A 13,485-nucleotide genomic window follows, 5' to 3' on the forward strand; every position below is an offset into this window, starting at 1 on the left:
CTTAAAGCTCAACATTCAGAAAACGAAGATCATGGCATCCAGTCCCATCATTTCATGGCAAATAGATAGGGAAACAGTGGAAACAGTATCAGACTTTATTTTGGGGGGCTTCAAAATCACTGCAGATGGTGACTGCAGCCATGAAATTAAAAGACGCTTACTCCTTGGAAGGAAAGTTATGACCAACCTAGATAGCATATTCAAAAGCAGAGACATTACTTTGCCAACAAAGGTTCATCTAGTCAAGGCTATCATTTTTCCTGTGGTCATGTATGGATGTGAGAGTTGAACTGTGAAGAAGGCTGAGTGCTGAAGAATTGATGCTTTTGAACTGTGGTGTTGGAGAAGACTCTTGAGAGTCCCTTGGACTGCAAGGAGATCCAAGCAGTGCATTCTGAAGGAGATCAGCCCTGGGATTTCTTTGGAAGGAATGATGCTAAAGCTGAAAGTCCAGTACTTTGGCCACCTCATGCGAAGAGTTGACTCATTGGAAAAGACCCTGATGCTGGGAGGGATTGGGGGCAGGAGGAGAAGGGGATGACAGAGGATGAGATGGCTGGATGGCATCACTGACTCGATAGACGTGAGTCTCAGTGAACTCCGGGAGTTGGTGATGGACAGGGAGGCCTGGCGTGCTGCGATTCATGGGGTCGCAAAGAGTTGGACCCGAATGAGTGACTGATCTGATCACTTTGGGAAGATAAGACATTCTGGAGATGATGGTGGTGTCAGTTGCACAACAATGAGCTTGCGCTTACAAGTGGATCAAATGGTAAATGTCACGTTATGAGTACTGAACCACAATTTTTCAAAAACCTCCTCTATCTCTGCCCATAGGGACTGCCATCTCATCCCCAGACCCCATGGCCCTGACCACGGCGGGGACACAGCCCTTACTAGGGGAGGTGGCGGGGATCCCCCTGCCAGCCACCACCGTGGACAACTGGCACCAGATCCAGGGCTTCAAGGCCCAGCCGGACGACCTCCTCATCTGTACCTACCCTAAGTCAGGTAGCTGTGGGCTGAGTCAGTAGGCTCCCTTGGGGTCACGGTCCCTGGAGGGTTGCCTGTGGGGATCAGAGGGCCCTGCTCTCCTGCCCCAAGGACAGGCTCCTTGGGGAGCTTGAGCCCCTGGGTTTATGGGCTTACAGCTCTGGGGGCCCACCTGCTGGGCTGTCAGCCTTTGGGTGGGGGAGAGGTTGACTTGAACACCCATCAGTCTACCAGGGTGCAGGAGGCAGTTGTCTGACCAGTTCCTGCCTCTCATCTCTCCATCTGGCCGCAGGGACCACGTGGATCCAGGAAATTGTGGACTTGATTGAGCACAGTGGGGATGTGGACAAGTGTCAGCGGGCAGCCATCCAACACCGCCACCCATTCCTCGAGTGGGCCCGGCCGCCCCAGCCCTCCGGTGAGTGCTCCTCCCTGCTGCCTCACCCCCGGCCAGGGCCCTGGTTATGACTAGTGACACTGCATTGACCAACAGGTCATCTCCCAGAGCCCAGGGTCACCTGCCAGCTCCTCCAGGGGGTTTGGACACAGGTGCCAGGACATGTGTACTCTTGCCTGGAAAATCCCATGGACGGAGGAGCCTGGTAGGCTGCAGTCCATGAGGTTGTTAAGAGTCGGACACGACTAAGCGACTTCACTCTCACTTTTCACTTTCATGCATTGGAGAAGGAAATGCAACCCACTCCAGTGTTCTTGCCTGGAGAATCCCAGGGACGGGGGAGCCTTGTGGGCTGCCGTCTATGGGGTCGCACGGAGTTGGACACGATTAAGCGACTTCGCAGCAGCAGCAGCAGCAGCAGCCAGGACATGTGTCCTCATCACAGTATCGTCCGGTTGGCTTAAGAATGCAGAGGCATTTGCATCAGCATCTGATTCCCACACAGGAGCAGCTGCTTCTAGAGAGAAGGTCACGCCTTGTTGATCTCAGGGACGCACTCTCCCCCCACCCATAACATGTTGATCACACAAAGGCAGGTGACGGGTTTGTGTCTCCAGGAAGTGAGTAGGAGTCAGGACCCATAGGCCATCAGGGTCATGGTTCTCAGAGAGGAAGAAAACAGCCAGCACACCGGGCAGGTCGGTGAGGATGGGGGCATGTGCTCTGGGACCCCTCTCCCCTGGAACTCAGCTCCTCATCCCCAAACTGAGCTCCTGCAGCTGAGAGTGTGTGTGCCACCTGCAGGTAAAGGTCATGGTCCCCCCACAAAAGGCCCCAAGAGCAGAAAGGTAAGCAGGTGACCAACACTCTGGATAGAGCCCTGGACAGAAGTCCCCCTGTGATGCTTGTGGGACAAGATCCTCCTCTTGACCTCTTTAAAGGTGTGGAGAAGGCCAGAGCAATGCCCCGGCCCCGGGTGCTAAGGACCCACCTCCCAGCCCAGCTGCTGCCTCCATCCTTCTGGGAAAGCAACTGCAAGGTATTAACATCTCAGGACGGAGGGGGCGAATGCTCCAACCCCAAACATCCTCCGTCATGCGTGCTTCCCCACCTCCCGGGCTGAGGATCCAGGGTCACGGTTGAGATGAAACCCATGGGATGCCTGGTGGAGACAGCAGAGGTACTGAGCGCAGGAACAATAGAGCCCGTGAGGCCTAGAACGTAACCACACTGTTACCATGAAGCTGACCTCCAGGGAGACCAGGATGAAGGCATTTGGGGGCCATCACAGCCCTTATCACAGCTTCTGTCTGTCGGGAGGTCCTGGTTTCTGGATAAATATTGTTCTAGGAGATCAACGGGGCCACAAGGAATCAGCTTGTGCCTTGTGGGGAGGAGCCAGGAAGGGAGGTGGGGGCCCCGGGGAGTGTGAGCGGCACAGGCCAGGTGAGCAGCAGGCACAGGCCCCCGGGACAGCTCAGCATTGGTGACCCTGTGAAAACCACCCTCTATGCCACTTCACCCCCTCTCTACACTCTTTCCTTCAAGTTCCTCTATGTTGCTCAAAATGCCAAGGACTGTCTGGTTTCCTACTACCACTTCCAGAGGATGAACCGGACACTTCCTGACCCAGGCACCTGGGACCAGTACTTTGAAACCTTCATCAGTGGAAAAGGTAGGGGGCCCCCTCCCATCTCGCCACCACCACCGCCGTGCGGCTCAGCCAGGTCCCCGACACCACGTGACCCCCCAGGACACTGAGTCCTCCCACGGCCACAGCAGACGTCCCCACCAGATCCGGAAGCTTTTATTCCTGGCCACCCGACCGGCAGGGTCTCCCATTTCCAAAAGCATCCCTGTCCCATCATAAGGGCATTATGATGACAGATAATATATGTGAAGCCATATTGGTAGGCAGGTTGGGATAAATTCCCCTGAGGCTGCCCCATTCCGCCTCACCCCCCACGTCAAACAGCTCACAACTCATGGATGTTTCTGGCTGGTAATCTGTTTCCCTCTCTCTCCTATGCACTTGAGGTCAATCACATCCCTGAGCATTGGAAGGCTTTGCAGGGCCCCGCATGGGCTCTCTGCTGTGTTCTCTGTGTCTTACAGTCGCATGGGGGTCCTGGTTCGAGCATGTGAGAGGCTGGTGGGAGCTGAGAGACAACGTCCAGATGCTCTTTCTCTTCTATGAGGACATCAAGAGGGTGAGTAGAGGCCACGTGGGTAGAGACCATGTCAGACCCAGCTCTGAGAGACCCTGGGCTGCTTCCAGGCTGCACGTTTGGCAGGGGAACAAGTGTGACCTTCTGACATGATGCGCCCTTCCACTGCCATGTTACTCTCCCCACAGGACCCAAAGCAGGAAATTCAGAAGGTGATGAAGTTCATGGAGAAGAACTTGGATGGAGCCGTGCTGGACACCATTGTCCAGGAGACGACGTTTGAGAAGATGAAGGCAAACCCCATGACCAACCGTTCCACGGCTCCCAAGACCATCCTGGACCAGTCCATCTCCCCCTTCATGAGGAAAGGTGGGTGGGCTGCACAGACTGCACAGAGATGGGTGTAAACCAAGTATTCTATCTGCCCAGTAGCATGGCACCTGCCCTGCTGATAGGAGGGCGCTGGGCTTTACCAGTCCCAGGACAGTGCATCGTGCATCATGCCTGCTGCTGGAGGCCCTCAGAGAGGAGAGCTCGCTGGTCCTTTGGGGGCCAGTCCAGACATCTTGGGGATGCCTGGCCTGAGGCCTGGGACCCCAGCAGTAGCAAGGTCTGGGTCTTTGCTCCGAGGTTCTACACAGAGAAGATGAGGGCTTTTCTCCACCAACCAGCTTCCTGCCTTACTGCCCGTTGCTTTTTCTTCCTGCTTCACAGTCTGCTCATCAGCCAGTCTCATCATGGCTGAACAGCATAACTTTCAATGGCAACTACTGCTCAGATCTACCTCCTTCCATAATACTTCTTCATTCCAAATCCTAAGAGAGGGATCCTAATTGGCCCAGCTGATGTTTTTTATGGGGGCTTCCCAGGAGGCTCAGCGGTAAAGAACCCACCTGCCAATGCAGGAGACCTGGGTTCAATCTCTGGGTCAGGAAGATCCCCTGGAGAAGGGAATGGCAACCCACTCCAGTATTCTTGCCTGGAGAATCCCCATGGACAGAGGAGCCTGGCAGGCTACAGTCCATGGGGTCACAAGAGTCGAACATGACTTAGCAATTGAACAACAGCAACGCCACAATGTTTTCAAAGGGAAAAAATAAAACCCTTTATCACCATTTAATTTAAAAAGTAATATATGTGATTATAAAAACATAAATTCGCATTTTAAAAGTTCTCTTTACCAAAACCCTGCTCCACGAAGCCCCTCTGTAGCAGTTTTATCGGCACAGTCTCAGCTGTGGTGACCGTCGCTTTGCAACTTCTTTTCTTCTTCTTTCTTCACACACAACTGGATTTCTTTTGCTGCATTTTCCAGTCTACAACAGCTTCCCTGTTACTGAAACAAGCCAAGCAAATCCACTTCTCTCCTTGGGTAGTCTCAGGTAAGGATCTGGTGAGTGGCCCAGCTTTCCGCAGCCCCTCCCCTCAGCTCTGCAGAAATACAGGCACCACGGTGAAAGCCAACCCCACAAAATTCAGGCAGGTCCCCTACACACATTCCTCACTAGAGTCTCAAATGCGCCACAAGGGCAGGGCACAGTGGGACCATGAAGCTCTCTGGGGGCTCATGTCCAGGTGCATTATAACTCATCAACTCTTCCCCAGGAGTCAGACTCTCAGCTCTGGCTGTTTTCAGTCCTTGTCTTTGTGAATCACACTCCAGCAAACTGCTCTGTGCCTATGTTCTCACATCCTGATACTCTTCCTTCTCTTGCATAATTTTCCAGAAGAGGCACTGTTGGGGCAGAGTATTTCCCTCTTTTGAAATTATTTTCATAGTTACTGTTGGGTGAAAAATAGTACTTCATTCATATTTTTCCCCCAAATCTTTTTCCTTTGGGCTGGAATTTACCTCCAGTGAACTGCAGCATACAATTAACAAGACTTGATAGATGAGTGCATACATGCAACCAGCACCTTAATCAAGCCTTAAACATCTTCCTCCTCACAAAGTCACTTCTCCTGCCCCTCTCCAGGCCATCTCTGCCCCAGAGACGATCCCTGTGCTTGTCCCTATCCCCACACCCATTGTGCCTGATCCTAGGCTCCCTTGAACAAATCAGGCAGTGGACTGTCTTGTATCTGGAGTCTTTTACTCAGTGGACATTTGGAGATTCTCCCAAGTGGCTGAGTGTTAGAAGCGCATGCTTTCTCACTTCTCCATGGTTGCCCTTCATGTGAACAGACCTCGGGTGGGTCCCAGTTGCAGCTCCTTTGGGTTGATGGTCCTCTGATTTAGGGGCCCTGACCTCTGATCAGGTGCTCCGGGGCACATCTCAGCCAAGAGCAGCAGGAGGAGGGGTACCACCAGGGATGTGGGTGAGGCAGTATGCAGGCACACATCCCTTCTTCACTTGGGTCACCAGGACTCCCAAGCAGTGATGTTCGTCTGGGCTTTCCCCTTCCAGGAATCATGGGGGATTGGAAAAACCACTTCACGGTGGCTCAGAATGAGAGATTTGATGAAATCTACAGGCAAAAGATGAAAGGAACCTCAATCAACTTTTGCACGGAGCTCTGAGCCAAATAGCAGTAAAGAGGCAGCTATCAGGATACAGCCTTATCCTTCATCCTGACCCAAGAGCCTCGGAAAGCAGGCTGTCCACCAACTCTGCAGTCATCTCAACCATTCTTTCCAAAGTAAAAAACTAGATAGCTTTATAAACTAAGTCAAATACAAGACTCGAATACTGCAAGGACTGTTAAAATTTCCATTATTCTGGAAAGCGCATCCTAGTTCTCTAGTCTGTAACATAATTATATCTTCAGTGTCCGTGTGCAAATACTTGGCTACATCTCTATTGAGAGTATGAAACCTCTGACGTCAGGAACTCCAGTTGTGCTCGGTCCTGGGTCCCACCTGGTCACTGTGGGAAGGGACACCTGGAGGATGGGCCAGTGCGCAGTCCCGAGGGTTCACATTCTGACGTCCTTCCCTGGGACAAAGGGGAGGGGCAAAAGGGAGGGACCAGATGCTAATGCCTGACCCAAGGAGTCCTGGTGCTGAGTTGCATAGGAAACAGAAAGCTCAGGCAGTGAATTTTAATGGAAGAGGGACCTAGGAGACAGGGGAGTGGCATCAAGTGTCAGCCCAGACACGGTGGTCAGATTTGGAGGCACCAGAGTCTCACTCCAAATGCCGGGCCCTCCGGGGACCCCGTCAGCATCCGGGCCCTTCACGCTCCCACATTAGCTCTGCTGCTCTGTCCACACTCAGCAATTCACTTGTCTGTACCCACACTAGATCGTAAAGTCTTTTGTGTCTGGTCCCACATATTAGTCAACATTCACTCCAGCACTTAAGGCAGCACCTGGCCTGGAAGGTGTGTGCAGAAAGTGCTTGAGTGCCAGTGGATAGCATGAGGGTGAATGACCACAGGAAAGTAGTTACATGGCAGGTCACCAGTTTCCAGCTTTTAGTCCCAACTTCTGTCATCTAAAGCTGAAGGCAGTGGGGACATTGACCTGGGGACCCAACGGTGAGGATGCATTAAGGCAAATGAAATTCTAACTTTTCATTACCACCCTTCACTGGCAATTCTCAACAATGTCAGGGATAAAATACTCTTACGCAGCTGCGGGCATGGTAGGGGGAGGGCGGGGCAGGGTCTATTGGCCGAAGTTCTAAACAACTGTTTGTTTACTACTGAGTTTTTAATTGGAAGATAATTATGATATTGTGATGGTTTCTGCCATACATCAACATGAATCAGCCAAGGTATACATATGTCCCCTCCCTCTTGAACCTTCCTCCCACAGCCCACCTTATCCGACCCCCGTAGGTTGTCACAGAGCATCAGCTTTCAGTTACCTGTGTTATCTAGCAAATTCCCACTGGCTATCTATTTTACATATGATACTGTATATGATTCAATGCTACTCTCTCAAATCATCCCACCCTTATCTTTTCTGACCACAACGCTATAAGACTAGGTATCAACTACAGGAAAAAAAAAAAACTAAAAACACAAACACATGGAGGCTAAACTACACACTTCTAAATAACCAACAAGTCACTGAAGAGTCCAGAGAAGGCGATGGCACCCCACTCCAGTACTCTTGCCTGGAAAATCCTGTGGACGGAAGAGCCTGGTGGGCTGCAATCCATGGGGTCTCGAAGAGTCGGACACAACTAAGCAACTTCACTTTCACTTTTCACTTTCATGCATTGGAGAAGGAAATGGCAGCCCACTCCAGTGTTCTTGCCTGGAGAATCCCAGGGACGGCAGAGCCTGGTGGGCTGCCGTCTATGGGGTCGCACAGAGTCAGACAAGACTGAAGCGATGTAGCAGCAGCACTGAAGAGTCAGAAAAGAAAGTAAAAAATACCTGGAAACAGATGACAACAAAAATACAACGACCCAAAATCTATGGGATGCAGCAAAAGTAGTTCTAAGAGGGACGTTTATAGCAATACAAGTTTACCTCAAGAAAAGAGAAAAATGCAAAATAAACAATTTAAACTTACACCTAAAGCAACTAGAAAAAGAACTACGAGAAGATAAGATGGTTAGATGGCATCACCAATTCAAAGGACTTGAGTTTGAGCAAACTCCAGGAGATAAAGAAGGACACACGAGCCTGGTGTGCTGCAGTCCATGGGATCACAAAGTCAGATACAACCCAACAACTGACAACAGCAACTGAGTTTTAATCATGGGTACGTAAACGTCTATGGGGTCGCACAGAGTCGGACACGACTGAAGCGACTTAGCAGCAGCAGCAGAAACTTCAAAGCAGTGGCTTTTTATTACATTAAAAAGTTGTCTCTATCCCCCACAGATTGAGATTTTAGATTATAATTTTTTTCTGTTTGGTTCCACATCTTACTCCTCTTTGTGAAGATTATTGATAACTAAGAGGACCCCCAGCCCCCAGCGAGATGAGTTTGTAACAGTTCAGAACTCTTCAAGCTCACTTCAGGTACAATCAGGGAACCTTCAATACCGAAGTGTTTCTATAACTAAACTTAGTGGTGGATTCAGAATGAATAATGATGCACAGTTGGTTTAAAGACAGAGAAGCAGAACTTATTTGTTCACCTCTGTCAATTGCATGACTCCTTGGAATTTTTGCTTGTATTCTGATTTTAAAATGGTAAAATTTAAATGGATGTGAATTCTGATGTATAAAATTTTTGTTTAGTGAGTTCAAAGTTTTGTTCACACAGAAAATAGTTTACTGATTTTGAATAACTTTAAAATTGAAATTTACTTTTCTAATAGTCAGTTATTTGTTTTAAAACTCAAGAATGAATCAAGAAAATGAAATATTACATGAGTGGTATGATTTAGTCACTGTCTGAATTGTACTTTTTCTGGACACTTTTGTTTTAGTAAAATAGACTTGTGATTTCTTTTTAACTGGAATGAGTCTATACACAAAGTGGAATAAAAATTTCATTGACTATGTTTTCTTACTGATGTTTTATTATTTGTTTCTATACATGATTAATACAGAAAATAATTATTTGTATATGGGAAGGAAGTGTTTTTTTAAAAAAATGATTTGTTCCAGAGTCAGATACAGTCCAACCCATAAACTGCATTGTGGTTTGTTTGTTAAGTTAAACTCTTTCCTATTCCTCAACAACTAGGAACCAAGCACATGGACTTCAGTCTTAGTGAATCAAAGGGTTTAAAAATCTGTTCTGGGAGATTAGATGACCTGGGTATGCATGTGTGCCATGTCACTTCATCACATCAGACTCTTTGTGACCCATGGACTATAGTCCACCGGGCTCCTCTGTCCATGGGATTCTCCAGGCAAGAATACTAGAGTGGGTTGCCATGCCTTCCTCCAGGAGATCTTCCCCACCCAGGGATCGAACTCATATCTCTTATGTCTCCTGCATTGGTAGGCAAGTTCTTTACCACTGAGCAACCTAGGAAGCCCTTAGATGGGCTGCAGGTTGTTAAAATACCTGCAAGTCACCTCTACATCCACCTTTCCAACAAACCCAGGGAAACCCCATGCTGACTGGAGCACATTCTAACCAACGTCCTAACAGAATGCAGACTTGCAGGTAAAAACAGAATGTCTGTAATTGGACCAGCTCTCAACAGCTCACTAGGGAGAGCTCACAGGAGCAGAGATGTAGAAATAACGCCCGTCCCAGGGTTGGGTATTTAAGCAATAACCCGAGATGAGGAGGCTGTAGCATGCTCTCTGGCTGGACGCCTGGACTTGTCAACAGCCAGAAAGGGTGATTTTAAGAAGACATTTCATCTGAGAAAGAGTTCCATCCATGCTTCATTGGTTCACGACTGGACAGCAGCTTCATAAATGCCTATGACACAGCGGTGAGGAAGACTCCTCCCAGAGGCCGCTGGGTGGGAAGTGAGACCAAGGTCAGGAGAGTGAGGACCCTCACACGTGAGAGAGGGGTGGCCATGGTTCTCGGAGCACAGAGCTCATCAACTGCGGTTGGGTCTGAGGGTTTAGCCTCCCCAGAAGCTGCAGCAATGGCCTTGACCAGGAAAAGAGGACAAGCCAAGGGAGGGGATGTGGGGAGAGGCTCGTGGTGGAGGTGGTGCCATGCCTGTTCCAGGACAGAGGGAAGAACCTGAGCTCAGGGGCCACAGAGGAGGTGAGAGGAAGACGGGTCTTGACCACAGTGCCCAAGATGCTCTTCATAATCCACGAGCCTTGAGAACCCCTCAAGCCTTGAGAACCGGCATTTCAGCATGTGCTCTGTGGGTGGAGGGGTGGGAGCAGGGCGGGCCCAGGGCATTGAGGATGAGCTGCCTGTTCTCCTTGCTTGATATTCTCCTACAATAAACCCTGCACTTGCCTTCACCACAACCTGGTGTCAACAGATTGGCAGACAGAACCCAGTTCTGTCAGTAATATAACCCTTAACCCAAAGGCATCCTGTGCTTGTCTTCAGGACTGAGTGGGGTGTGGGGGTGGGGGTGGGGGTGGAGTGGTGACCTGATGCACTGGACAAGCCCTGGAGCCACAGATCAGGGCTGAGCTGAGCCAGTCACTTGCCTGTGCTCACTGCCTCACTCTCTTGCCTCAGCTTCCTCATCTGGAAAATGGGGTCCATGATCATAGCTACTGTGATGTTGTAGTTTACAATAAGAAATACATATATTTGATCTTTATCTCATTCCTAGCATGGATCTCCTAAAACCCTGGGGGTTTCCTAGCAGCAAAAGAGTCTTTTGTTATATTAATGTGTTGACTTTTGGAAAGTCCACACGAGGGTGATCAGGAGTGAGAACTTTGAGCCTGGCCCTGGACCTCTGGGGAGGGGTGGGATGGCTGGAAACTGAGTTCAGGCACCGGTGGTCAGTGATATAATCAACCAACCATGATGGAGCCTCTGTGTAGCCAGTTAGAGTCAGTCACTCAGTCATGACCAGCTCTTTGAGACACCATGGACTGTAGCCCTCCAGGCTCCTCTGTCCATGGGATTTCCCAGGCAAGAATACTGGAATGGGTTGCCATTTCCTTCTCCAAGGGGTCTTCCTGATCCAGGGGTCAAACCTGCGTCTCCTGCATCGTAAGCTCACCATGTGAGCCACCAGGGAAACCTGCGTGAGCACAAAGGGAGAGGTTTGGAGACCTTCTGGATTGGGGAACCCAGGAGGTCAAGGAGTTAATTTGGGCAAAGTCGAGTTTAAGGAAGGAATGAAGCAGATAGAGTTCTTAGATCTAATGACTAGGAGAAAAAGGAGACCTGAGCAAATCCCTACAGTTAGAGGACCCAGGATGCACCTGGAGGAATCAACACTTCTATTTACCAAACAAAGAAGAAAAGTCCTGAGCTTGTGCAAACCAGGAATAGGGCTTCCTGGCCCCAGGTCTCCTCGGATCTGCCAAAGGGCACTCCAGGGACCTGCTCTCATCTGCAGACTCTGGAGGGTACACCAGGGTTTTCTATCTTGCGCCCCTGGCTCACCCTCCACTCCTCTCCCCTCCCCTGCAGACCACTCTACAGAATGACACCGGTCCCACCGGCCTGGAACATGGAGTCAGCCCTTAGAAGCTTCTGTGAACAGGGAGGGTCCCACACTCAACAGAGTCTCCTCTTCAGGGGAGGAAAGTCAGCCAGACCCATCCAGACACAAGGCCCCAGCCCTGCCCAGGGAGCCTTTGTGTACCAGCTCTTAGGCAAGTCAGTCCAGGCCCACCCACGTTTACGGGTCCTAACACGAACCCATAAAAGGGTGATGAAAGAGACAGGCAAGCCCACTAGAATCCTCTCCCTCTGCTGCGAGGACATGACCCTGCACACATGTCCACAAAACACATTCACACATTCTGCAGGCTGTGGGAACTGCACTGGCTCCTGGATCCTTGAGATTAGATAAGCCAGCTGAACCACAATGGCTGGAAAAGTCCAAGAAAAACAGTGTCCTTCCCATGTTCTTCCCGTCACAGAGGCAAGAATTATGCAACTGGCTCTACAGCCTCTTTGGGTCTCAGACATGATTTGCTTCTTGCTTTATGAGACCAATGTAATATTACTACCTCCAAGTACCTACCACCACACAAAACAGTTTCTACTCCACCTGTTGCTGCTCTCAGTTCAGTTCAGTTCAGTCACTCAGCTGTTGCTCTACTTGGCTCAAATCCCCCTGGTTATTTGTTCAACACCGTGCAAGGTTCTGTGTGTCTTTGGTACAGACAAACATTGCCTAATATTTGCATTATCCTCCTTGGATTATAAAAATTCCTGCCCCAAAATGACTTCACTGCTTTGTTTTCTCCAATTTGAAAAATTCAGAAGCAGAGGTCATCTGCCTCTATGGTTTATACTGATCATAGCACTCACCCTTCTTGGAACCTAAAATAAACATGCAAGGACATACCCATAAGGTAGGAGAACACTTAGGTAGGGGGAGCGGATATCTTCCCAATGTAGGGGCATCCAGTGTGGAATAAGGAGGAGGAAGAATCTGTAGGAAGGAGCAAGAGGTGGCGGTGGGGAAGGTGAGCCCAGGGGGCAACCAGGGACCAAGGATAATGTGTGATGCAACCAAGGGGAGGTTCCCGCGGGGAGACACTCACCCGTCAGAACAGAAGTCAGAACAGGTGGTGAGGGTTTGGACGGAAAGGAGGGCAGGTGGTGGAGGTGCTCTGCATGTTGACCTGGGGGAGGTCACAGGACATGTACAGGAGGGAGAATCCATCAATTTGTACACTGAAGCTCTGTGCTTCTTACTGTCTGTTAATTATGCCTTGATTTTTAAAAGTCTATCTGTAAGGATACCGCAAAACTCTTAGAGGAAAATATAGACAGGACACACTTTGATATAAATCACAACAAGATCTTTTCCCAACACCCTGCCTAGAATAATGAAATTAAAAACCAAAATAAGCAAAAGGGACCTAATTAAACTTAAATGCTTTTGCACAGCAAAAGCAACCATAAACAAAAGGAAAAGACAGCCCTCAGAATGGGAGAAACTATTTGCAAACAAAGCAATGGATGAAATACACCGACAGCTCATACAACTCAATATCAAAAAACAACTCAAAAAATGGTCCAAAGACCCAAACAGACATTTCTACAAAGACATACAGATGGCCAAGAGGTGCATGAAAAGATGCTCAGTATCACTAATTATTAGAGAGATGCAAATAAAAACTACAATGAGGTATCACCTCACACAAGTCAGAATGGCCATCATCAGAAAAAATTTACAAACAATACATGATGGAGAGGGTGTAGAGACAATGGAATCTTCCTACTCTGTTGGTGGGAATGTATATTGATACAGCCACTATGGAGAACAGTATGGATATATCTTTAAAAAAAACTAAAAACAGAAATAGAAAAACCTAATTCAAAAGGATGCATGAAAACCATAATTCAAAAGCTATATACATTGCAGCACTATTTATAATAGCCAGGACATGGAAGCAACCTAAATGTCCATCAACAGAGGAATAGACAAAGAAGATGTGGAAAGGA

At 49.1% G+C, this 13,485-nt stretch overlaps 1 protein-coding gene across 1 annotated transcript; it reads left to right on the plus strand.

Annotated features, from left to right (window-relative positions):
* The first annotated feature begins 863 nt into the window (after positions 1–863).
* Positions 864–6,079, plus strand: SULT1C2 (sulfotransferase family 1C member 2). Its single transcript, XM_005889973.2, has 7 exons — positions 864–1,011; positions 1,286–1,411; positions 2,332–2,429; positions 2,939–3,065; positions 3,506–3,600; positions 3,747–3,927; positions 5,967–6,079. The coding sequence occupies exons 1-7, from the start codon at positions 864–866 to the stop codon at positions 6,077–6,079; spliced, it is 888 nt and encodes a 295-aa protein (XP_005890035.2).
* Positions 6,080–13,485: the final 7,406 nt, after the last annotated feature.

This window comes from Bos mutus, chromosome 11, assembly GCF_027580195.1.
Source record: "Bos mutus isolate GX-2022 chromosome 11, NWIPB_WYAK_1.1, whole genome shotgun sequence".
NCBI classification, from domain to species: Eukaryota; Metazoa; Chordata; class Mammalia; order Artiodactyla; family Bovidae; genus Bos; species Bos mutus.